The sequence below is a fragment of the Canis lupus genome, chromosome 13, assembly GCF_011100685.1.
Source record: "Canis lupus familiaris isolate Mischka breed German Shepherd chromosome 13, alternate assembly UU_Cfam_GSD_1.0, whole genome shotgun sequence".
Classification (NCBI taxonomy): Eukaryota; Metazoa; Chordata; class Mammalia; order Carnivora; family Canidae; genus Canis; species Canis lupus.
Window position 1 is genome coordinate 29,173,574 of NC_049234.1, and position 25,357 is coordinate 29,198,930.

General features: G+C 52.2%; 1 protein-coding gene across 1 annotated transcript; it reads right to left on the minus strand.

Moving 5' to 3' along the window:
- Positions 1 to 697: 697 nt before the first annotated feature.
- Positions 698 to 25,357, minus strand: OC90 (otoconin 90). The gene is made up of 12 exons (XM_038556342.1): positions 25,105 to 25,357; positions 22,358 to 22,414; positions 20,182 to 20,356; positions 17,505 to 17,617; positions 15,109 to 15,237; positions 14,917 to 14,958; positions 13,700 to 13,750; positions 9,747 to 9,794; positions 6,302 to 6,418; positions 5,236 to 5,407; positions 3,828 to 3,934; positions 698 to 1,258 (listed from the first exon to the last, which is right to left on the minus strand). The coding sequence occupies exons 1-12, from the start codon at positions 25,355 to 25,357 to the stop codon at positions 957 to 959; spliced, it is 1,566 nt and encodes a 521-aa protein (XP_038412270.1). The 3' UTR covers positions 698 to 956.

The window sequence follows — 25,357 nt, forward strand, 5'->3', positions numbered from 1 at the left end:
GCGTGGGTGGATGGAGGGATGGATACCATTTGTTTATTACAATTACCCTGATCTTAATCTGCCTCTGTCAGCAAGGACATTTAAACCCCCAGAACTTCCAGCCACTGGGATAAACCTTATTAAAAAATATATATATATGGACGCCTCGGTGGCTCAGCAGTTGAGCGCCTGCCTTCCATCCAGGGCATGATCCTGGAGTCCCGGGATCAAGTCCCACATCAGGCTCCCTGCATGGAGCCTGCTTCTCCCTTTGCCTGTGTCTCTGCCTCTCCCTGTGTGTCTCTCGTGAATAAATAAATAAAATCTTAAATAATAAAAAGTCCAGGATCCAAGACAAGGGTGAGCAGTAATTCTCCGTGGGGTGGTGGCTATGGCACATGGCCACTTGTAATAACTGGAATGGCAAGTGTGTTTTTTAGGGGCACGGACCAAAAAGAGCTGTCATTTCACCCCTTGGCATACGTCCTCGGGTTATTGGTAACTCGCAGGTGATCTCCTATGCTTGATTAAAATACTCCTTTTTTTTTTTTTTTTTTTTGTCCTAATAGAAGAAAGAGTAGCTTTCAGTGATTATGGAGTGGAGATCATTAATTTTGCTCCGTGGCGCTGTCATCTTACATTTGACATCTACTCGCGCTCCCGTATCTACAGCATTTCTTCCAAACAAAACCAAAACCAACACTGATTGGAGGATTTATTGAGCTCCCGGGGCGTGCTGGAGGAGGCCTAGAGCCTCCCCTGGTCTGCCTTCTCCGAGTGCACGTGTGAGCTGGCACACGTCGCGGTGCACGGGGCTGCCCGGCTCTTTGCCCTCTGAGCCTTTGCTGAGGACGGGAGGATGGAGGACGGGGATGAAGGATGAGAGGACGGAGGATGGGGACAGGGACGGAGGCCCGAGGAGCTTACAGGAACCAGAGGAACCTACTGTGGGTGTGCGGGCGGCTCTCCATAGGGGTCTATCTGGGGCCATGCGGTCGCCTGGTCCCCACAGCACCAAGCCACTTGCCCAGGAATCTCCTGGTCCTCCTCCGGCCCTCTGGGTCGGGCACGGCCTCCTCGCTGTTCTCCTCGGAGCTGGAGCCGGGGGAGGCGGCGGTGGGCGCTCCGTGCAGGTGCTCCCCGCACGACGGCCGGCGGCCCTGGCACGCTCGTTTGCCGGCTGACCCGAGGCTCAGGTTAAAGGCGGCAGAGGCCATGCACTCGGCCGCCGTCTGGTCACAGGCACACAGCAGCTGCGCACACAGGCTCCGCCCCACACCTGGGAGGCAAGAGCAGAGGAGCGGCGGTGACGGGGGCACACGGCCAGCCTGACTGTCCCCTCCCTGCATCTTGGGGCCTCGTGACGTCCAGCAGCCGTGATCTCCCCCTGGGAACTGTCCCACGTTCTCCGCCTGGGGAACTCGTACCTGTGTGTCAGGACTCCCCCTGACTTCCCAGCTCCCCCCGGAAGCCCCCGGAGCCCCCGGGTAAGGGGAGTATCTTCTCGCGGGCTCCCACCAAATCCCACCTATGGCCCTTCTGTCCCAGCAGGTTGAATGGTCTGCATCGACCTCCCCCTCCGGCAGGCTGGAGAACCCTGGCGGCACAGCCCGTGTGTTCCGAGCGCTCACGTCCATCCCTGACCCCCATTTCCGGAGTTGGCACCCGGAGCATATTTGCTGCACGGAACCGCTACACCTCCCTTCTCCTCCTCCGTCAGAGGGAACTGCCTCCTGCCCCATCTACTGAACTTTGCCGGATGAGATGTGGGATGCCCAGTGCGACGGGAGTTTCCGATAAATATGTTCAAGTGAGTATGTCCCTTTGGGGTATACTTATACCACGCAATTATTTGTTGTCCGTCCGGCATTCAAGTTAGTGTATTTTTATTTGCGAGACCTGGCAACCTTCCCAACTTCTCGGATGTCTCGGTTGCGTGCAGAGGGGGTGGGAGGGATACCATCCGTGTGGCTCAGATGAAGTGATGTGTTTCCAGGTTCTTGGACACAGATCTGCCTTCTGCAAATATCATTCCTTACCTACAGTTTTCAATGAAGCTAAGGATGGTATTTGTTCTAACTTTTCTCCCCTCGTCTGGTCCTACCACGAAATGTTCATAGACCAGATTTTCTTTTTTTTCTCAACATGCAGACCCTCTCAACTTCCTCCACTGGCCTGCACACCAGCCCCAGACACACGTGTTGCATTCCAACATGAAGAAGCAAAAGGAGGAGGAGGAGGAGGGGACAAAGGCAGGACCCAGAGCACAGTGGACACACACACACACACACACACACACACACACGAGCCCACTCCCCCCCGGGGAAATTCTGGGCCTAGTGTCAGGACAGCACAGAGCACGCTCTGCCCTCCTTTCTCATTTGCCGCATCTGGGATGGGACACCGCTCAGAGCTCACGGGGGGTGGGGGGGGGCTCCGCTGGGTCCTGGGAGCCCCACAGGAGTTCAGACTCCCAGGGTAGTGCTCCTGCACTCAGCAAGGCTGCAGCGTGGGCGAAGGAGCCTTCCTCAGCTGAGCAAGTGACACCTCGAGGCACCATGACATCTGACGCTGACAAGAATCTGATCCTGGCACCCAGGCTCTAAGCTCCCACCCATCTCCTCGTGTCCCTGGTGGACGAACCTCAGGTGACCCTCTGGTACCTGTCTAGCTCCCACCTCACCTGGCGCCACAGCCGTCCCCACCCCCACCTTCTGTTCCCAGCCGCCTGGGAGCCCCCCCAACTGCCTTGATTTTCCTCTTTTCCCTTCTCTTGGACCGTCCACACCCAGCGCGGCCATCTGGGAGCCCGACAGCCTCTTGTAAGACCCCTCCTCGCCGCCTCTCCTGACTCTGCTCAGCTCCCCACCCCAGCGCCCTGCTCTGCGAGCTCAGACACCCTCGGCGGCCCCCAGGGCACACCCACCTGCGGGGCGCACCTGCCAGCCAGGGATGAGCAGTCACCTGCTGTCTGTGTCTGTGTCTGTGTCTGCACCACACACCCGCAGGGCTGTGAGGAGCTGTGTCTGCCCTTTGCCTGCCCAGCCCCTGGGAAAGGTGTGTGGGATAGATGGGGGAGTGCGCACCACGTGGCCACGGGGTCCCGGGACGCGGCAGGTACACCTGGTCCCACCCGCAAGGAGGCAGGGAGGCCCACGCCACTGCTGAGGGAGGGCAGGGGAAGGATGGGGGCCTCCCTGGAGGCAAAACGAGATAGGGAACAAGGCCTCACACGGCTCTGTGACACACTCCAGGGAGCACGGCCTTGAACCCGCAAAGTCCGGAGCAAATAGACGCGGAAAGCAGGCCCTGGGGTGTGTGAGAGCGAGGCTGGCTCATGGGGGGCCGGGGCTCAGACGCCCGCTGAGGCTCCCAGCACAGGGAGGAGCGGGGCTCCGCAGGGGGCTCCCTTGGGAGAAGGCTTCTGCTTCTTCGGAAAAGAACCACATGCCCTGAGCCCCCGGCCCGAGGCCTCGGTGCTGGTGGGAGGTCACGCAGAGTTCCTGGCCTCCGCTGAGCCTGGCCCCTGCCGCCTGCCCTGTGAAGGGAGGACTCGGGGCCTCCTCCCAGGTCCGTGGGAGGATGAACTCTGCTCACACACCTTGAGCACTCAGGCCGGCCCGAGGCAGGCACCCCATCAGCTCGGGCCCTTCCCGTTTTCTGTTCCTACCCAGCCCTGACTTTCGGAGGCTGACAGAGCCTCTTAAACTTGCATGTCCTCAGCGGGCCTCACAGTTAGGGAGGGTGTTAAATCCCGTTACAGACGGGCAAGCATCGGGAGGCATGAGGCCTCCGTGAGGCTGCCTGGGCGAGGGGGAGCGCGCCGTGCTCGGGCCCTCAGCACTTACACTTGGCTGTACCGTCCACGCACTCCACCAGCGACCCAGGAAGCCTCTCGGACAGGCAGCCCAGCCTTGTCACCTGCTCCACGCAGCAGTGGTGGGAGAAACAGCACCTGAGACCAAGGAAAAACCCAGCTACCCCAGGGCCTCCTTCAGGGGCTGCTTCTGCCACAATCCCTCCAGCGGTGAGCTTGCACGGTGGGGCCGGATGGCCGTGAGTGGCGAAGGGAGAAAGGCCTAGGGAGGCGGGTGGCTGGGGGAAGGACACAGTCGGCCAGACCCTATCTGACCTGCAGGTGACATGCCCGTGTGCCTGCCATCACCTAGCCCGTGTATTAACTATAGCGAGCCTATCTTTTCCTTGTTTCCAGCATCCACTCAAGTGGCTGATTGTCCTTCAGCAACCCCACCATCCCAAGGGCCCTACGCCTTTTGAGCACAGAGCCCACCGGCCAGGGGCCAGGACAGTCCCCACGTGCGGTCAGGCTTCACGCCTTATCAACTCCACCCTCGGAATAGTCCTGCAGTTCCCGTCTAGGTTGGCTCCCCCTCTGTTTTGACCGCTGCAATTATAGCGTTGGTGGTCTTTTTGTGGAATGGCCCATCTTGGGCACCGTGCAGCTCCTCTTGGGCACTGGCAGTTTGTTTCGATCTGCTTTGTTCAGTTCAGGTCTAACCATTTGTGCGTCTCCACCACCAAGCACAGTGCCTGGCGCAGAGCAAAAGCTCAAGAAATGTGGGCTGAATGGATACATGAATGAATGAATGAATTCATCAATGCATAGGGTCACTGAAAATTCTTCCAGGAGTGGCAGATATAAAATTTAGTAGTTATACTTAAAAGCTATTGGGGAACCTGGGTGGCTCAGTTGGTTAAAGATCTGACTCTTGGTTTCAGCTCTAGTCCTGATCTCAGGCTCGTGGAGTTGAGCCCCATGTCCGGCTCTGTGCTCAACACCAAGTCTGCTTCAGACTCTCTCTCCCTCTCTCTTTAAAAATAGATAAAAAATTCTTAAAAAAAAAAAAAAAAGTTATCAAGAGGCTAAGTTCCACGTGGCCACCTGCAGGGCAAACTGAGTGGAGGTGCCAATTTGCCATGTTGGTTGTTGCAAAATAGGCAGATTTGGGGTCTTCTGAAGGGCTTCATGGGTGGACTCTGGGGCAGCTGGGTGGTACTTGTGGTAGAGCTAAAGGAGCTCTAGACCCCATATCGATGGGTCAGGGTCGCTCTGGCTCTGCCCCTTCATAGCCCAATGCCCACAGACGAGTCCGGGCCTCTGCTGCCTGTGACGGTGCCAGCCACCCGGAGTGAGCCACTGCTCTCAGCGAAGCCTCAGGCCGTGGCCAGCAGAGAGGAGGGCTATCACCCCTTCCTGAGGCAGCATGGGCACCTGCCACCCTCGCCTGTGCCTACCTGTCCAGGGCATCCCTCGGCTCGCCTTGTCCTTCTTGCCCACAGTAACAGCCATAAGATTCAAATTCTTCTGGGCATCGGGATGTCAGACAAAAGAGCATCTCTGCAAACTGAGGCATCACCCGTGTGTCATCCGCACCTCCTGGATGCAGGAAGGTGAACCTGTCACAGGCTAATGAGAAACAGGGCTATCAGGAGAGCGGCGTACAGGGGGATAGTGCTCACACAAGCGTGCAGTGATCCGGATGGGTACTGGTCATCCGAGGAACACTGTGTCTTTGTTTCCCATTGTCATTCTTCTGGGAAGATGGCTACAGGCCGGTCCCCCTACCTCATCCCACCCCCCTCTGGCATGATTTGTCTTTCAGAGGGAAGTCTTCCTTGCCAGGCTTCTACGGCTCTGCCCAGACTCTTGGTTAAACCTCCCTGAGGGGTGGGGGGCTAGTCAGGACTGAAGGGGCTCTTAGACCGTGTGTGATTCCTGAATGGAGTGATTGTGACCCACTGAGGGGCCAGCAGCACCCGGCGTCCTGGGAGGCATCCCGGCTGTCCTCTCGGGCATCCTGGCTCCATCAGGTTAGCACACTCTGCCGTCAGAGCTCTGATTTTCTTTCTTTGCCTCTGCCCTTTCCTCCTGCACCCTCCTCCCCACCCGATTCCCCTCCCCCTCTGCCTGCACCTTTGGCCAAGTCCTTCTTGCAGGTGTGAGGCCTCTGGTGGGTTCTCTGGGGAGGACGAGAGAGAAGAGGGAGGGAGGGAAAGCCTGGGGGTTTCCTTCTTTCCAACAACTTAGTGTGGACGGTGCCAAGCTGTCACCCTGGGGGCCAGTTCGAGGGGTGGGAGCACTAGGCCGGCAGGCCCCTGTCCCTGACTCGGCAGTTGGGTGGCCACAGGCACGTCAGGTGCCTTCTATGTCTCACGAGCCACCTGGCAAGGAGTGTTCTAGTCGCACCAACACGAAGAGGTCACAGTGTGATGCCATGGCCTGAAGGCCTTTGTTACTGTCCCATCCAGAGTGTCTCAGGGCCAAGAGAGAGCAGATGCTCCTCTGCCTGTCCCCGCTCACCTTTTCCCGTTGTCTCCTCTAGGCCACTTTTGTTAGATGACGCAGCTAAGCCCAAAGACTTCAAGCCGGCGGGGGCCAAGGTTACTCCTTTTGTCGAGACAACGATGTCTACAGATCCTGAAAATGCACAACGTTATGGCTCATATTCAGCAAGCAGTTCAGGAAGAGATTTGCCAATGGACACACGGTCAAGCCCACATGGAGGCAGATATTTCAGAAGAACAGAGTGTTAGGTGGGTGTCCTCAGCCTGGGCTTACAGATGTCAGGGCTGAGTATCAGGGACCCACAAATGTTACATGAGAATTTCCAGATACTCTGATACAGTGAAGGAAACAATCCACTCAACTGAAAGCCTACGGAATGGGAGATGTGTGCACATGACATATCTGGTCAAGGGTTAGTACCCAAAATGTGTAAAGAACTTATCGAGCTCAACACCCCAAAACCAAATAATCCAGGTAAGAAATGGGCAGAAGACATGAGCAGACATTTTCCCAAAGAAGACATCCACATGGCCAACGGACACATGGAAAGGTGCTCAACATCACGCATCATGAGGGAAATAGAGATCGAAACCACAATGCACTGGTCAGAATGGCTAAAATTAACAGCACAGGAAACAACAGATGTCGATGAGGATGCAGAGAAAGGGGAGCCCTCTCACACTGCTGGTGGGAATGCCAGTTGGTGCAACCACTCTGGAAAACAGTATGGAGCTTCCTCAAGAAGTTAAAAATAGAGCTACCCTATGACCCAGCAATTGCACTACTAGGTATTTATACAAAGGATACAAAAATACACATTTGAAGGGTACATGCACCCCGATGTTTATAGCAGCAATGTCCACAATAGCCAAACTATGGAAAGAACCCAGATGTCCATCCACTGATGAATGGATAAGGAAGATGTCACACACTCACATGCATGTGCGCACGCACCTACACACACACACACACACACACACACGTTACTCAGGCATGAAAAAAGATGAAATCTTGCCAATCACAATGACATGACTGGAACTAGTGTGTATTATACTCAGTGAAATAAGTCAGTCAAAAAAGGACAAATACTACATGATCTCACTCATATATGGAATTTAAGAAATAAAATACATGAACATAGGGGAGGAGAAAAGAAAGAAAAAGAAAAGAGAGGAAAGCGGGATCCCTGGGTGGCGCAGCGGTTTGGCGCCTGCCTTTGGCCCAGGGCGCGATCCTGGAGACTCGGGATCGAATCCCATGTCGGGCTCCTGGTGCATGGAGCCTGCTTCTCCCTCTGCCTGTGTCTCTGCCTCTCTCTCTCTCTCTCTCTCTCTGACTATCATGAATAAATAAAAAAAATTAAAAAAAAAAAGAAAGAAAAGAGAGGAAAGCAAACCATAGGAGACTCTTAACTATAAAGAACCCATGGACGGGGTGGGGATGGGCTAGATGGGGGATGGGCACTTGTTAGATGAGTCCTGGGTGTTATACGTTAAGTGACAAGTCACTGAACTCTACTCCTGAAACCAGTATTACACTATATGTTAACTGACTAGAATTTAAATAAAAGATGAAACAAAAATACATACATAGAATGTATTGTGCTAAAAAAATTAAGTAAATAAATGGAACATAAATATAACGAAAAAACCCCACACAAATACTCCGTGATAAACTTAAATCGGACAGGAGCCCAGGCTAGACCAGCTGCATGACATCTCTCGACGGGCACTGTCCGAGCCCGCCAGGCCTCTGTGTACGTCATGTGTCCTACCACGCGCCCGCCAAGTGGAGGCCTAGCATGGTGTTCACGGATGAAGGGATAAGACTGGTAGAGAAATGAAGCCAACTCCTGGCACTTAGTAACGGAGGCAAGTACACCCACCTCAACTCCCCAGAATCCTGGAAGACCTTCTCATCATAGTCTGAATGAAGTGCCAGGTCCTCATTGAGGCGGGTGATCTGGCCCTGCCTCCCGCACACAGGCTCCCCGGCACGGTCGGTCCATGTCTCCCTTTGCTGTGCATCGGCTGTCTCTGTTCTCTTGGCCAGAGGCAGCGACATCTCCAGCCCAGTCTGGTCCAGCCAGAGGGAGCTTTGTAGGCTCTGCTCTGCCATCTTGCAGACCCAGAGCACTGGGGGAGGCCTGGGCATCTTGGGAGGCCTCTTGACTTGCAGTCTCTTCCCAAACCTACCATATTGGTTTGCATCATGCATCTGGGCTTCTGGGTCTTTGCTCAATGCTCTGTTTGCTGGGGCTTGGGAGGAGGGCTTTCATAGAATCATCCCCTCGGTCTCTAAGAGTTTAAGTCTTTAAGATTTTACTTATTGATTTGACAGAGAACACAAACAGGGGAGCATCAGGAAGAGGGAGAGGGAGAAACAGACTGTCCACTGAGCAAGAAGCCCGATGTGGGGCTCAATCCCAGGACCCTGGGATCATGACCTGAGCCTAAAGCACATGCTTAATTGACTGAGCCACCCAAGGGCCCTGTTGGCTTGCTCTTAAATAGCAGTATGCAGTATCACCCATGGGATATGTATATGAGGGTAAGTTGTTTCAATTTTTCTCTAGGGCAGTTAGGCCACATATGGATACATACATATTGTATGGGTACATACAATGAATGTGCCCCTTGTGCAGTAATTCAACTTCTAGGCATTTGCTGTGACAAATTAATCAGAAGTGGAAGGGTATAAAATGTCTATTATTTATAAGAACAAATGTTAGAAACAACTGGCTAAATGCATTATGGCATTCCACATATTCCACACCAGAAACTATGGTACAGCCCCTAAAAACCCTGTGTGGAAAGATATTTCCTGTCAGGGGAATATCTTATTTTTTGAGTGATACAGCTCAGACCCCAAAGCCGTGATGCCAATTTTAATATAATTAAAATTCATTTTAATTATATTCATGGATATGCTCATGCAGGTGGGAGACATTAGAAGAAAGCACCTTCAGATACTAAAAGCGGCTAACTTTATAACACGGAAGTACGAGTGGTTTAAATAGAAAAGAAAACACAGTTTTCTATATTTTTCTAAATGCATCTCTTTATCAGATAGGCTTCCATTTCTTCCTACTAATGAATCCAACTTTTAATTTCATTTGTCTACTTTGGAGGGGGTGGTATAAAAGTGAATTGGTCCCAATGATTCTTCCATGTTTTATTTTTTAATTTTTATTATTTTTTAAATAAATATTATTTATTTATTCATGAGAGACACAGAGAGAGGCAGAGACACAGACACAGGGAGAAGCAGGCACCATGCCAGGATCCCGATGTGGGGCTCGATCCCAGGACTCCTGGGATCACACCCTGAGCCAAACGCAGACGCTCAACCGCTGAGCCACCCAGGCGTCCCTGATTCTCCATGTTTTAGAACAAACCTGATCTCATACCCGTTTAGGGACAACCATTATTCGCAGGTGGGAGAAGCCAGGGGTGCTTACCTGGAGGGGATGTCGCGGTTTCTGTGCCTTTTTCATCTCGACCTGCTTCTGCCCACAAAAGAAGAGAGATGCAGTGAGTGTTGACTCCAGCCTGTCCCACCTTGGTATCTGGGAGCAGTTCCCATCCCACAGGCACAGGAGGCAACATGGTCATTGCTCTGCCCCTTGTTGCTTCCCAGGGGAGATGGTGATGACAGGGTCACTGCCAATTCAAAAAGATTGCCCTCCCCAGACAGACGCACTGGCAAAGGCAGCTGCAGCCTGCTGGGCTAGAAGCGGGTGTAGCTTTGAAATACTTTAGGAAAGCAGATCTCTCTCTCTCTCTCTCTCTCTCTCTCTCTCTCTTCAAATCACATATTTTTGAACAAAGAAAACCAAGACAAAATTGTGGATTCTAGTTCCCTGTTCTGTGGCTCTCAGAAGACTTCTGAACCCTGGTTCTCAGTAAAATGAGTTTGTGGCTGTTTAATTATTACTAGGCTCCTATTGTGCTATAGACTGAACATCTGTCTGCCCCAAATTCATGTGTTGAAACCTAATCCCCAGTGGGATGGTCTTGGGGCTTTTGGGGGTGATTAGGTCATGAGGGTGGAGCCTTCATGAATGGAATTAGTGCCCTTATGAAAGACACCCCCAAGGAGCCTCCTGGCTCCTTCCACCATGTGGGAACACAGCTAGAAGGCGGCTGTCTATGAACCAGGAAGTGGACCTCAGCCAACTTGACCATGTTGGTGTCTTGAGCTTGGACTTCCAGCCTTTAGAACCATGAGAGATGAATTTTGTTGTTCACAGGCGACCCAGTCTGTGATATGTTGTTGTAGCGGGCAGAACGGACGAAGACATACAACATGCCCAGATACAAGATTAAGTGCTTGGCTTGTGCCAACTCCACCACAAGCCCACGAATTAGTACCATGCTCGCCCTCATTCAGAGATGAGAAAGCAAGTGGACGCACCGAAAACACAGGTCACTGGCCCTAGGTCATGGAGCTAGGAAGCGGCAATGCAAGCCCGGACCCAAAGCTGGCTGCCCTAACCTCTGAGCTCGCTGCTGCTTCACTTCGGGCTGTACCACGGAGAGGAGCGATGCTAACTCCCACCACGCTTGGGGAAGGAAGGAACTGCCTTAACCTCAATGGGTCAAAGATCAAGATCACGATGCTGTTATGTGGAAGTCGGGCTTACAACTTTACTGATGATGTGGACCCGCAAAACGTGATCCAGCAAAGAGCCAGAACCTCAAAGGTTCTAAGCCGGGCAGATGGTTCTCTTCAAAGTGAAATGCGCAGGTTCAGAACAGAATCCTATGCTGAGGTTGTAACCCCAGGCAAACGACTGCCTCTTGGAGTGCGTCCTTCATCTGCCAAATGGGCCTCCTAGGACCGGGGCGGGGGCATCTCAGAGGATATATGGAGGGGCTCAGGAACATGACAGCACACTGAGGTCCTCCGTGGTGTCCCTGCCTGTTCATCAAGGAATCCGTTTGTCTATTGTTCATCCCTAGTAACTGGTAAATGGTTATCATGAGTGATTAATACGTATTAATAAAGAATCCATGGTTCTTAATCACCACAAGCAAAGTAAATGGCTAGGTCACTTCTTCCGATGACAGCCTGGCCTATGTATGTTTTTGGGTACGAGGCTGTTCCCCACGAGTCACTACCATATCATGGGGACAAAATGAATCTTGCAGCCTGAGGCCGGGTTCAAAACCAGTCCAGCAGGTCTCCTGCTGAACCACCTGTAACTTTTCACCTCCCAGAGCCTGGGTGTCCTACATCATCTGAAAAATGGGTATCCTGTTATCTTCTGAGCCCTGTCTAAGAGCAATCGTCAGAACTGAACGTGTTTATGTAGAAGGTGTGTCTCCATTGGATCCCATGCTGCCCTCCTGTCGCGTCTCCTTGGCTTACTTGTCCTGGAGGGACTGGTTGGTGGGTCAGCTGTGGTCTCAATAGCCACTGTGGAAAGAAACCACTCAACCTCAATTGCCCACCCATCTCAGCACATAAGCCAGGCAGGGATCACCTGTGATCAAGACAGTTTTGGGGCTGGGAGACCCAGGAGAGAAAGCCCATGGTGGCCTGATCAGGAACATTGACACACTGGTTCCCCATTCAGGGGACAAGGGGCCAGATTAGCATCAGGCCTGTGTTTAGGTAGTGCAACCTCTCTTTGGGAGGAAGGGCCATTATGTCCCCTGCTAGAGTGGGTCCTTGGGCATGGCAGCATAAGAGGAAGTTCAGTCTAGCGGTAAAGACAAATGCCATGGAGGCCTTGCCAGCCGGCTCCCAATCTTGGACAATTTCTCTCTCTAACTCAATCTACCATCTCAATGCGGAGGTTATGGCAATGATTTCACAGCCTTGTGTGAGCAAGAAATGAGATCATGTATTTTAAGCAAGTTGTCCAGTGTCCAACATGTGGCTTAAGAGGGCATTGCTATTTTTTTACAGCCACACCAGAATTTCTGAAGACGATGCTGGTTCAGAGTCTTCCCATGCTCTTCTCCTTTAATCCCCTGCCACCCTGAAGGACAGGTATAACCATCCAGCGGCTGGTAAACCATGGCCCAGCCCTCGGCCTGTTTTTGTAAATAATGTTTCACTTGAACACAGGCACACCCACCCAGTCTCTGGCTGTTGTCCTGCTACGATGGCAGACTTGGGTCATTGTGACAGAGACTGTATGATCCAGAAAGCCTAAAATATTTATTCTCTGGCTTTTTATAGAAGAAAAATTGCCAATCCCTGCTTTCCAAAATGAAGAAATTGAAGCTTCGAGAGGTCGAGCCATGCTTCCAGAGTCATCCAACTGAAACACGGAGGAGTCTGGCTTCCATCCTGAAGCTGCCTGATTTCAAAGCATGATCGTTTCATTCCATGATGGTGAGAACAATCACTAGCACTATACCTTTTTCTTTCATAATTAGTGTTTGTCCTACCTTCAGGCTGCCTCCCTTTCTGGTGGACGTTTATGGGCACTGCTGGGTCATGGGTGTGGATGTGTGTGTGTTGGAGGACAAATGTGTGAGTGTACACACTTTCTTTCTCCAGTTAGACTAGATTCCTTAAGAAGCTTATTCTTTGCCCCGTTCCCATGGCCAAGCCACAAAATGATGATGGTTCAGGCTGAAGAGAGTGGAAAATATGCCAACGTAGGGTTATTTTGTTATTGTCTTGTGGGCATGTCCTCAGTTGAGAATGAAAGTGGCCACTGTCAATCATGTGGGAATTGTTGCTGTGCGGGCAGGGCACATGGTGAAGCTTTGGCTTGGCATAGGTGCCACTTCTTTTTCTAGACCTGGAACACAAGACACAGGCTGACTGTGAGCTGTTGGGGATGTGATGCCCTTGGACATGGAGGACAGCCAGAGATGAGCTGCACCGTGAGCATCTGCTTCTGTTCTCATAGCAGCAGCAGCAGAGGACAGATATACACAAACTTCCAGGGAGGTGGTTGTGCAGAGCGATCTCCCTGAGGCATGGGGTTGCCAAACTTGGCAAATAAAAATACAGGATGCCCAGTTAAATTTAGATTTCACATGAAAATAAAATAGAAACCACCTGCAAAAAAATAAATAAATAAAATAGATTTCACATGAACAACCGATCACTTTTCAGTATAAGTATAGCCCACACCAATTCTGGGACATACTTATACTTAAAAAGTATTTGCTGTTCATCTGAAATTCAACATCAGATGGTTGAGGGTGAAGGTCCTGCATCTGACAGTTCTACTGAGGTGGAAATAAGGGTGTGGGAGAAAGCAGAGCACGTAGAGAAGAGCTTTAGGAGTCAGGAGAAACTGAGAGTGGCTCTGGAATGATCTCGAGGTGGTATCAGTGCAAACCCAGGAAGGGGACATTTTAGGGGAGCTAATTGCAGCAAGTAGGTAGATGGTACGATCAAAACGTGGGTACTTGGGTTATACATCAGTCTTCTTGTGCTCACCTTCTCCTGAAAGGACCTTTGCACTGGTGTCTGTGGGCTCTGTGGGAACCACTGAAAAACAAAGTCCCCAGATCAGTGGCTGATGGAACACAGTGACTATACCACATGCTACGGGTCTCAAAGGGACCCAGCAGTCTGGGACTGCTGGAGCACAGGAGGAGGGGGCTGTGAGAGGTGTTGGCAGCCAAGGGCTGTTCGTTCTATCCCAGGCTTCCCCTGCCTCTCATGCATCTCCCAGGGCGTGGGGTGCCCAGCAAGGCCCTGGCTCAGGAAAGACTCCAGCCCATGCTGGGTTCTGACCAGGAAGGTGACACCTGCAGACCCAGGCTGGGCAATGAAAGCCCCACAGACCCCAAAGACTTGTGGCTCTGCAATATGGCAATCTTTCTTGGGAAGACCTCTGTTCCAAAGGGAGGCCGATGACTCAGAAAAACGAGCTCTGGACTCAGAAGATACATAGAGGTAGAAGGCGCACATATACATACTCATACTCATGCATGTACGAACACGTGCACCAACCCACACCTGTGCAACATGCTCCTTTAACCAATGCCACAGCACTGGGGAGGAGACCCCAGCCCCAGGAAAGGGGGGGTTGCTTTGCCAAAGGGCACCTACAACTTCCCGTTGGGTCTGAGAGATCGTGCGAACTTTTGTGACAAGGAATGACAGACAGAAGCTGAACCCTCGCTTTTTGCATAGGATGCGTGTTTTAGGGTAGGAATTATCATTTGCAGAAAAGATACTGCCCTCTGAGAAGCCACCATCTGGGTCCAGGCTGCCCTTTCTGCTGAAGGTTCTGGAAGGCAGAGGAAGGAGCCAGCTGGTTGGCTCGCGGGTGGCCTCAGTGGCCAGGAGCTCACCCAGCTGAGATAGGCCTTTCTCTGTCAGAGCGTTAGGCTTTGTCCTGGTCACACCACACACCAGGGCCCTCACCGAAGAGCAAGCGAGAAGGAACTGGGGTCTGCCTCTCGACTGGATTCAGCACACACCTGTCCATGTGGCAAAGAACAACATCTGCCCGAGGGGCATCTGCTGCTGGATGTTTGAACTGGGTCTATCAGAAGTAATGGCATCCCCTGGCCAGGGAAAGGTGGGGACATCTCCAGTGCCATGGGTTACTCCTGCAGGCCCAGGGGAGGGGGTGTAGCTGTCGGCTCCATCCGTAGTTTGGCCCTTGGGATCCAAAGAAAAGCAGCTTCCCTAGAAGGCCTTACCTCTGGGTGGAAGCGTTGTCAGCTCTTCCGTGCTAGCTGTCTCTGCAAAGAAACACATTGGAAAGTTAGTTGACAGCAGCGGGTTTGGAGAGCATCAGAAGGAGCTGGACTTGCGTCTGAAGATACACCACTGCTACTGCTCCCATAGCAGCTCCCGAACCCGACCGTCAGCCTCACCGCGGGTGCTCCCACCTGGAGGCTGAGCCAGACAGAATGAAGTGTCCAGATGGTTCAGGGAAGAGTTGATACTGGACCGAGCCAAGCATTCTATGGCAGCCTTGTTGCAGGTACACAGCAGGTGCTCACAAGGGTCCCCGGACTCTGCACAGAGCAAGGGCAGAGCAGATTGGAAAATCTCATTTGGAATCCCAGGGTAATGCAAGCTCCTGACCCCGATCTGCCCGCCGAGGCCCTGCTCCTCCTGCAGGTGTCCTATTGTCCACATCGGCTCCGTGAGCTTCGGCTACATAGGCCCAACCTGGGAGGCATGGCCACCCACCTCTCATACACCCAACCAGTTGGGCATTCTATCAGCTCGACTTTTGACTTTTGACCCTTTAGAGCATGACCACATATCCCCACCTCCACGCCCCTACCCTACACTGAGCCCCCCCTCAGCTCATGCCTGGGTTATGTCCCTGGCCTCCTCCCCCTGCTTCCCTATCTACTGTCATCGAGGAGCCAGAACAAGGCTTTCAAGACTCAGGGCGAGCCATGTCTTTCGGGGGGATTCAGAACCCTCCGACGACTTCCCAATCGACCTCAAAGCTGCTGCCCTCTTCCTTCTCAGGGCTCGTCTCTTTCCTCCCTATCACCCCCTTTCTGACTGACTGGCCTGCCTCCCCCACATGCAGGGCTCCTCGAGCCTGGGGGTGAGCCCACCTCCCAGACAGCCACGAGTGGCTTCCTTCTCTGCCCCCAACACCTCAGTCTTTGCTCCATGGGTGTCTCCTCCCAGCCAGCCCTCCCTGGGCCTTGCCCCTGGTTCATTTCCCTCCACGGCTCTGGTCACTGCCTAACACACTCTGGCACTTTGATATTTTCAAGGTCTGGTGGCCATGAGGAGATTTCAGAAGGTCAAAATATCCCCAACATCTGGACGATTGCTTTGCACTAGGTGCTCAGTATGCATCTGGTGAATGAATGGATGGATGATGGATGAATGGATGAATGGATGGATGGATGGATGGATGTTTTCCATGTTCACTGTGTAGTGACTTATGCCCATGCCTCTCCTTACTCCTCTCCCCATGCACCACACTGCAGCCAGTCCTTGCTACCTGGACTTTGGGTGGGGTTAGTTGAAACCTGGGCTCAAATCCTGACTCTATCACTTAGCAGCTTATATGACTTTGGGCAAGTTATTTAATTTGAGCTTTCCTGCCTTCTCTGAAAACTGGGAATATCTCATAAGATGGTTGGGACAGAGGCACCTGAGTGGCTCAGTGGTTGAGCATCTGTCCTTGGCTCAGGTCATGATCCCGGGGTCCTGGGATTGAGTCCCACATCGGGCTTCCTGTATGGAACCTGCTTCTCCCTCTGCCTGTGTTTCTGCCTCTCTCTCTGTAGGTTTCTCATGAATCAATAAATAAAATCTTAAAAACCAAAGATTGTCGGGATGATTGCATCTGCTGGCCATAAAGCCTTTGGTACATAATAGGTGCTCATAGAGGGAGGCTCAAACAGAGCACCCCAAGGTGACATGTACCTCTTCCCTCTGTGCCTTTGCCTATTCTAATTCTTCCATCAGGGTTGCCCAGAGACACAAAATAAAATCCCTGGAGTCACACAGTGAGTAGGGTGGAGAGCTGAGATCTGCATTGACACATGTCTGATTCTTACAAACAGCAGCAACCCCAAACCTAATTCATCCCTCCCTGCCTCTCTTCCACTTCCAACACTGACTTCTTAACTTAGGCCAGGCCCTGTGTTAACTGTTTTACATTTAGCCATGTTTACACGTAACACATGCACCACTGTTTTACACTGAAGCATTTATTTTTTTTTTTAAGATTTTACTTATTCATGAGAGACGCAGAGAGAAATAGAGGTAGAGATATAGGCAGAGGGAGAAGCAGGCTGCCTGCAGGGACCCGGGTGTGGGACTCGACTCCAGGTCTCCAGGAACCTGGCTAAAGGCAGGCGCTAAACCACTGAGCCACCTAGGCATCCCTGAAGCATTCATTCATTTATTTATTTTTTACAAATCTCTGAAGCAAGTTTTCTCTTCCCCATGTAGAGTTTCCGACATGTGGATTAGCTGCCCTCCAACCACACAACGGGTCAGTAGCAAGCCATCTGCCCCCACAAGCTCCCAGGATTGCTACAGTATAAAATTGTAAATCAAATAACCTGCCAATCAAATATTCTTTCATTTCAAAAAGCATTTATTGTGCATCTACTCCATGCAAAGTACAGATGCCACAGATCTAGCCCTTGTGGGGTTCGGAGCATAGCTGATAATGTCCTCAGTGGTGGTGACGATGAGGGGGACCCCTGGGAGCCCTGGGTCTGGTCCAGGCCTGGGATTCCTGGACTGTCATTGCTATTTCTCAGCCCAGCCCCCGGGGACACCTGGGGATGCTCACCACACGTGATGCTCTTGCTGACACAGTTGACATCTATGCTGAGCTTGGCTGGGTCTTGGGGACAGTCCTTCTCAGCGGCCTCCTCGTAGCATCTTCGGTGCTGGAAGCAGCAGCTGGGGCAGGTGGGGGGAGGTCAAGGTGAGAACATGGGGGAGGGTGAAGAGAGGGGAACTGTTGTGTCTCTGGATGATCCCTGGCAGTGACCTGTTTCAAATAGTGCTCTCTCTCACACACACATGCACACGCACACACGCACACACACTATTTGAGTTCTATTACCTACACGGCAGATGGCTATTATCCTTATGAGCCTTTACACACGTGGGGATTGAGACACATAGGGTTCAGGAACTTGCCAAGGTCAAAGTCGATCACAGAGCGAGGCTGACACTAACATGGGAATCAGGAAACTTTTGCAGTGCACGCAGGTGGTCAGTGGAGACCGAGGTAAAGAATAAAAAAATATACAGGCAGGTGATGGCCTTGGGCAAGTTACTAAGTTTCTCAAGCTACCTACTCAAGAATTTTGGCAGATTTAAGAAAACATCTGCTGCATTCGGGTTCACCCTTTCTCTTTGTGAACGTCACCAGGCTGCCCCCGGGAGGCAGTTTGCTCATGATCCCAAAGGTAGGAAAACGCCCTTCTGATCAGAGGCAACTCACACCCTCTCGTGGAGATGTGGAAATGGGAGAGATCTATTGCTTGATGCCAGAGCCATTATTCCTGAACCACCAAGGATCTATTGCTTTTTATTTAATTAATTAACTAATTAACTTGAAAAGCAGTTGAAGGCGGACTATCTAGTCAGTTAATTTGCTGAGTTCCTACTATGTGCCCAGTGCTGTGGCTCATGCTGGGGGTGCAAAGAAATAACACGGTGCAGACCCACCCCCCTTGAGCGCATGGGGCGGATACCGTGTGCACCCACTGGCCCATGTGGCAGGTGCAGGACAGGGGAGCGCAGGTGTTTGGGGAGCAGGGAGGTTAACCTGGTGCCTTGGGGGCAGGGTGTCCTAATGGAGAAACGTCCAGGCCATCCGAACTATTCCAAAGGGGAGTCCTTCCCGCTTCGATGAGAGCGCACCCTCCATCACACTGCTCCGGGCACAGGTATCAGACCAGTGAGGTAGGGACTCCGGGGGTCAGTGAGGTAGGGATGGATTCCGGGGCACAGGGAGATGCAGGTTCAATTCCCCGCTTTCCTACTACTACTGCCGCTGCTGCCGTCACTATGGCTGCAATGACTGTCACTACTACCACTAGTACAGTGCTAGTAGCAGTACTACGAGCAGTACTAGTCCTACAGCTCTCCTAGTATTGCTGCTACAGCTGCCAGCGCTCCTGCTGCTGCGGCTGTTACTACTACTGGTACTATTCATGCTACTACAGCTACCATGACAACTGTTGCCACGGCCGTGGCTACTATTACTTCCACGGCATTACTAACATTGCTACTATTGCTGCTAATACTGCTGCTGCTGTGGCTGTTACGACCATTGCTGCATTAGTGTTCATACTACTACACCTACACCTACACCAGCAAGTGTTACTGTGGCCATTGCTACTATTTCTTCTACAGCATTACTAATATTGCTACTGACGCTGCTGCTGACATCGCTATTACTGCTATTACTACTACCCTTGGTATTAATACTACGACGGCTACTAGGACAACTGTTACTACCCCTATTGTTACTACTATTACGACGACGATGACGACGATAGCCCTACTGTGACTGCCGCCACGACGGCGACTCCCGCTGTCACCACTACCGCTATAGCCCTACTCTTCCTGTCACTGCTGCTACCGATCACCAGTACTCTCAGTAAGTAAACTCAATAAACCGGACGGAGTCCCAGTCACGTACCGTGTCCTTGCTCACTTAATCTTAAATGATAATTCTATGAAGAAGGTATCACCGTAATGTGTGGCTTCTACCAAATTTTCCCAGCTGACCCTCCCCGCCGCCAGTATCTCTTAGGCAGATCCTTGCTACCGCTCGATGCATCTCAAGGTTTTCAATTGTGTCGCCCGTCTCCTGTGCGAAGGTGGGTATCTCGTGTTCCTTTCCTCCCCCGTGTGCAGGGGGGCCACACATCTTTACCGGCCCCTCGTACCTCCTTCACATTCCCCGCTAGCTGTTTACCTCTTCGAAGCAGGGATAGCATTCTGCTTATATTAAGCCCAGAGTTCAAATGCTACTGGTGCATGTTTGTGGAAAATTAAACAGATGCCTTCAGAGTTGCTTTACCCCTGGTGGCCAGGACGGTCTGAAAAATGAATAACTCTCTTATGCTTATGGGTCACCTGGGAGCTCATCTAAAATTCGGACTTCCAGGGTCTAGCTAAAGGTATTCCGAGTCAGTAGGTCTGGGATGGGTCCCTAGAATCTGCATTTAAGCAAGCATTCAGCTGGTTCTGATACCAGTGGGCCCAACTTCGAGAAATACCACGCTGCAGCTTTGCATATCAGACATACCCAGGCTCTTGACAACCCCCAGGAAGTGGGGCGATCACAGAATATGCTGCAATTTAAGGCTGAGGCTACCTGTTTCCCTGCAGGTCAGGAGAACCAAGACATGTCCTGGCAGCTTTCCACATCTGTGCTCTGCCCAAGCAGCAGCCAGGCCTCCGACAGCTGCCCATCACCCCCCCCCCGCCCAGGTGTGGCTCACCTGTCAGCCTCATCCACGGGGGCCCCCTCCATCTCGAACCTGCACGCACAGCCATAGTCTTCGAAGTCCCGGGGGCAGAGACCAGCCACACACTTCATGCCACTCACGAACTGGAGCAGCGCGGGGAAATTGGTGAAGACAGCCTGCAGCCAGGTGAAGTGGGAGCCCAGGCAGTCTGCGGATGGCACAGCGGGAGGGGACAGCTGTGCAGGGACTGGGAACCAGGGTTGGGGAAGGAGGCCCTGGGCCCGGGGTTCCCCACACCTCAGCAGCCTACTGAGCCCCTACTGTGTACTCGCAACTGTTCCAGACAATTGCAGGGAGGCGGGTTTATAAGCTGTGGTCCCTGTTGGTTGCCCCCCTGAGAAACGGTCATTTAAATCCTCCTCCCTCACCAATAAAGCTGAAAGGGACTCAGTGAAGCTGAGCCTCATCCCTAAGTCCCTGGAGATGTTTGACACTTGCTCATTCTCAGTTGGTCGTGCTAATCCCAGCTTTCGTGACAGTGAGTGACCTGGGGCTGAGCATGTGACCCAGATCCGGAAGTCATTTAGAGGCTTTTGGGAATTATTTCTTTCATAACACAAATCAAAGGCATGTAAGAGGTCCTTTTGATCTACATCTTCCTCCTTCCTTGAATATGGGTAAGGATGTGCTGGCTGGGACTACAGCAACCACTTTGGCACCATGAGGCCCCATGTCTGAAGTTGAAAAGCCAGTAGGTTTAGTTATAGCAGCGGAGGAGGAATGAGCCCGCTGGGCCTCTGATACCCGTGTTGAGCTACTGCAGCAATCCTGATGCTTTCAGCATCTGTGACATAGTTAAATGTCTCTGTTATTTAAGTCCCTATGAGTCTGCTGAATGGATCCCAAATGATAGAGTCCCCAGCCCTGGAGAACTGTAATCCAGGGGGAAGAGAAGGGATACAGACACTAATAATTTGGGGACCCTACTATGTGCCACAAACTGTGCCGCATGCTTCAAACAGCACAATGGTTTAGGGTCATAGTGAGTCTAGAAAGCATTCACTTGGTCCATCACCCCATAAACTTCATGTTCATCCTGCAAGGCCGATACTATTCTGTGACTTGTATTTCGCAGATAAAGAAACTGAAGGTCAGAGATATGCCCGAGGTACCAACCAGGGGCAACGATTTACCCTACACAGGAACGCTCTTGTGAACAAAAGTGGCAAGAGAAAAATTTCCAGTTCCCTCTTGTGGGCCTTTCTGACTGGAGGACCATTAAGTGCTAACGGGGTGACCCCCAAACCCTGATTCTAATGCAGAGGGTCACACGTTGGGGAGCTTGGGGAGGTCGTGGAGTGGTCTGTGAGGACAAGTGTCACCCAGACTGTTCTAGTTTTTCCTGCCCCATTCAAACCTCCTTTTCCGTGTCTTGTTTCCACAAAGCTTAACCAGAAAAATGAAGACATAATTCTGTACTGAAGGAAAAACCGACTCTAAGGTTTGTGTGTGTGTGTGTTTATATAAATATGCATATTCACTCAAAAACTTACCAAGCATCTGAGCTTAGGCGCATACCTGCCTTCAGCGCTGTTCTCTGGGCAGCACGGTCTAATCCAATAGCATCTCAGAGCTCCTTGCTCCTGTCAGTCCTATGATAATCTCATTTGGGGGCTACTTTTAGAAAGCTATGGACCATCATGGTGCCCGGCAGTTGACAGTCACATGATAGATATGTAACTGGTAAGTGGAATACTTGGCACTGTTCAGAATTCTTAGGCTTTATTATATTTCATTATATGCATTTACTGGTTGGGGAGAGAAAATCCAACAACTTTGGTGTTGGAGGCTAAGCTCTGGACACAGAGGGAGCTTCCACCTTGTGACCTGGACATGGCACATAATTCCTGTCACTTCTTCTCCTGTGCAACGGGGTTGCTTTCTCTTCCCAGCCAGGTTGTGGTGTGGTCAGGGCTAAGGAAATAAGGACTAGGAAGGCACCTGGCCACTTGGTGACTCACCCTGCAATAAAAGACACCATGGCTCTTGTTGGACCTGGATCGCAGAGCTCAGAGCTTGCTGGGTTGGCAGGAGCGTGGAGCCCAGAGAGCAGAGCCCGAGGTCCTGGTAATCTGCTTGGATTTCCACACTCACCCCATGCCCTGACACCTGGTGGATGGAAGCGCTTTGGTTTTGGTATTTAACTTACCAAAAATGTCAGCCACATTTTCCACATTTTTAAACACCCCGTGGAAGGCTGTGATATCTAAGTGGAAGGCAGAGAAAGCAAGTCAGAGAGCTGTTGGTTTCTCCCCTTCCCCTGCCCTGTTGCCTGGCCCTGCCCCACCCCTGTGAAGAGTAAGGAAAACCCTTTCTCTTCCTCTAAGGATAGATTTGACCTTGGGCTAACTTTCTAGGAACACAGGTTACCATGGAGACCCAATAAGATGAGCCGGGAGCTGTGTTACCAAGCAACATTGCCCAGTGGTACAGAACACCCTGGATGGTAAGGTGTGTCTGGACTTGGCAGGGACCACAGCTGAACTGTAAATACCTGGCAGGAAGTCGTCCCCTGGGGGCTTCCCTCAGGGTGACACCTCTTGCAGGGGAAGCATGCCTTTTCTGGGCATCCCAGAAATTATACCTATGAAATTGTTGCTAGAGGTAGTAATTCCAATAGAGACTAAAGCTTCTAGGCCAGGGCAGGTCCTGGGGGCTGCTCCATGTGAGCCCCACCCCCCTGTCCCAGAGCTGCTCCCTGGGGGCTCCAGGCAGATGTGCAGATCACACCGGGGCCACACTTGTTGGGGAGGTATGGCTGGCATGGCCTGATGGCGCACAGGGCTTCCTGGCCTTGATCCTTCCAAGTGCCAGGTGCGGCCTATGAATCTTAACATCCACCAGAAGTTCTCCTTGGGCCACGAATCGCACTTCCCATGGAGGTTATGGCATTGCGAGGGAGGTCAGGCGATCATTTGGGTCTGGGTGGGACTGATCACTTTGCTTGCATGGACTCAAGCACAGACAACTCGGTTGACTCAGGTCGCCTCTCTGCAAGTGGGGAGATGAACCCTAATTTCGGGGCTTAGGTGACCAGCTGGGTCGCTGTGCATCATGTTCTTCAGCAGTACCCAGACAGGAAGCTGCTTAAGAAATCTTCATGGTCTATCACCAGGAAAACATCTCCTTCCCAAGGGAACAATTATGGGTCCTCCTCTCCTATAAGCAGAGCACTGGAATGCATTGTCTTTCTCTTTTTGCCTTGCCTTCTAGGAGGCTCCGAGCTCAATTTGAAGCTAAAAAAACACATTTACTTCTATCCCTCTTTCAGCTGCCCTTCGTGTTTTGATGGAAGTCATAATACTTTGTCACTTGGGGGGTGGGGAGTTAGACACAGGAGAGACTGCATAGGGAGAGGGCTTTCAAGTCTTATTTGAATCACTCTGCCTACAAGAGCCACAGCAGTGAGCAGTATATTTCGAAGGGGTCATCCTCCCTGCCAATATCCTAGACAACTCTCTACCCAGCTAGGTCGCCCAAGGAAAGTTCAAAGGATCCTTACTGATATTTTTTGAGAGTCCTGGAGGCAGCTCCCGTGGAAGGTGTGGGGTGTCCAGAGGGTGGGCCCCTACAATCGAGGAGGAGAGCAGGGTGAGCAGGAGCAGCAGCCAGGAGGTGAGGGGACGCAGGTAAATTCAATTCCACGTGTATTTTTCTAGGACCTGCCACGTGCCGGGTCTCTGATGACAATAAGGTGGCGCCAGTGTTTTAAAGAGTAGCCTTCTGGTGGAGGATAGAGAGGTTTGGGGACTTTAATTTAATTTTAGATCGCATGCTTGTTTGGAGTGCCTTGAGATGAAAGATTGGTGGAAATAAGCGCGGGCAAGGAAAGGCCCCCAGGTCCCCGGGAGCCTGGAGTCAAGGACAGGGCTTTCCCACACCATCAGCAAGCAAAATAGCCAGTGGCTCGTAGGGATCCATGAGCGCTGAGACGCAGCCCCCGACCCTGCATCTATCCTCAGTGGAGACACGGGGAGAGGACGCAAGGTTTGAACTGCAGGAGATATTCCAGCAAGGAGCCAGTGGGACCTGGTCCTGCTCCAGCCTTGGTCACTGGCTGGGCTCCGTCCCCAGGGGCCCTGAATGCTCATTACGAAGTAGGGTGTCTGCAGGGAATCAGGAGGGGTCGGGCCGAGGATGGTGTGATATTAGATGAACTTGAACCTGCAATTCTGACAGATGGGAGCCCCTGGTCAGTTAAGCATCTGCCTCACCTTTGGGTCTTGGTCCCAGGATCTTGGGATCAAGGCCCTTGACGGGCTCCCTGCTCAGTGGGGCGTCTGCTTCTCCTTGCTCTCTCTCCCTCTGCTCATACTCCCTCCACCCCACCCCGTCTCTCATTCATGCACTCTCTCTCTCTCAAATAAATAAATAAAATCTTAAAAAAAAATAAAAGATCTGATATCACAGGTAAAGAAGCGTGTGAATAGTAGAATAAATGGCCCTGGCAGGTGTGCCGTGGACATGCCAATGTTACGGCAGCCATGCATCGTTATTATTACTACTATTATCACCGACTTGTGCCTCTCCCTGCCCTCTTCCCCCTCCACACCAGCACGTGGTTGCATCGCTTGGACCTCACCTCCTCACCAGCCTCCTCCTCTTCGCCATGGACTTATCTCAGGGACACTGATGACTTTAGCAGGTGCTTGTCTGTGGGAGGGGAGCCTCCCACCCTATGAGCCTCGTGGGCTCGCCCTGGGTCTGGGCAGCCCCAGGCCTCCTCTGTCAGGCCCTCCAGGGATGGGTCGGAGGGGGGGCGGCCGCCCTCCTCTGCATGGCCCCGGCCCTTCCCCGCAGGCCTCCCTCCCAGCCGACGTGCTCCGGGGCTGTGGGCAGGGGCAGCCCCTCTGGCCCTCTGATCGCTCACTATTCAACACAGGGCGATGGGCCCACCGAGGCACGTTCCCTCCTGCCCGAGAGCCATGGGCTGCATGGGGAAGTGCCCTGCAGATGTCCCGAAGGTGGGGAGACCCAGGTCCTCCTTCGGCTCCAGGTGAGCCCCATCACAGAGCCCAGTAATGGCTCTGGCACTTTCCATATTTGGTGTCATTGCCTCCGGAGCGATCTCATTAGCAGACCAGCCCACAGCTAAGAATGTCTGCTGCCCACTTGGGCACCAGCAGGGAGATATTGCCTGGTCCTCCAT

Coding starts and splice junctions, on each gene's coding strand:
- OC90 (XM_038556342.1), bottom strand. CDS start 25,357: ATGGAGGACCAGGCAATATCTCCCTGCTGGTGCCCAAGTGGGCAGCAG. Junction 17,618..20,181: donor CCCGTGGATGAGGCTGACAG/GTGAGCCACACC, acceptor CACCTGCCCCAG/CTGCTGCTTCCAGCACCGAA. Junction 15,238..17,504: donor CAGCAAGAGCATCACGTGTG/GTGAGCATCCCC, acceptor TGCTCTGTGCAG/AGTCCGGGGACCCTTGTGAG.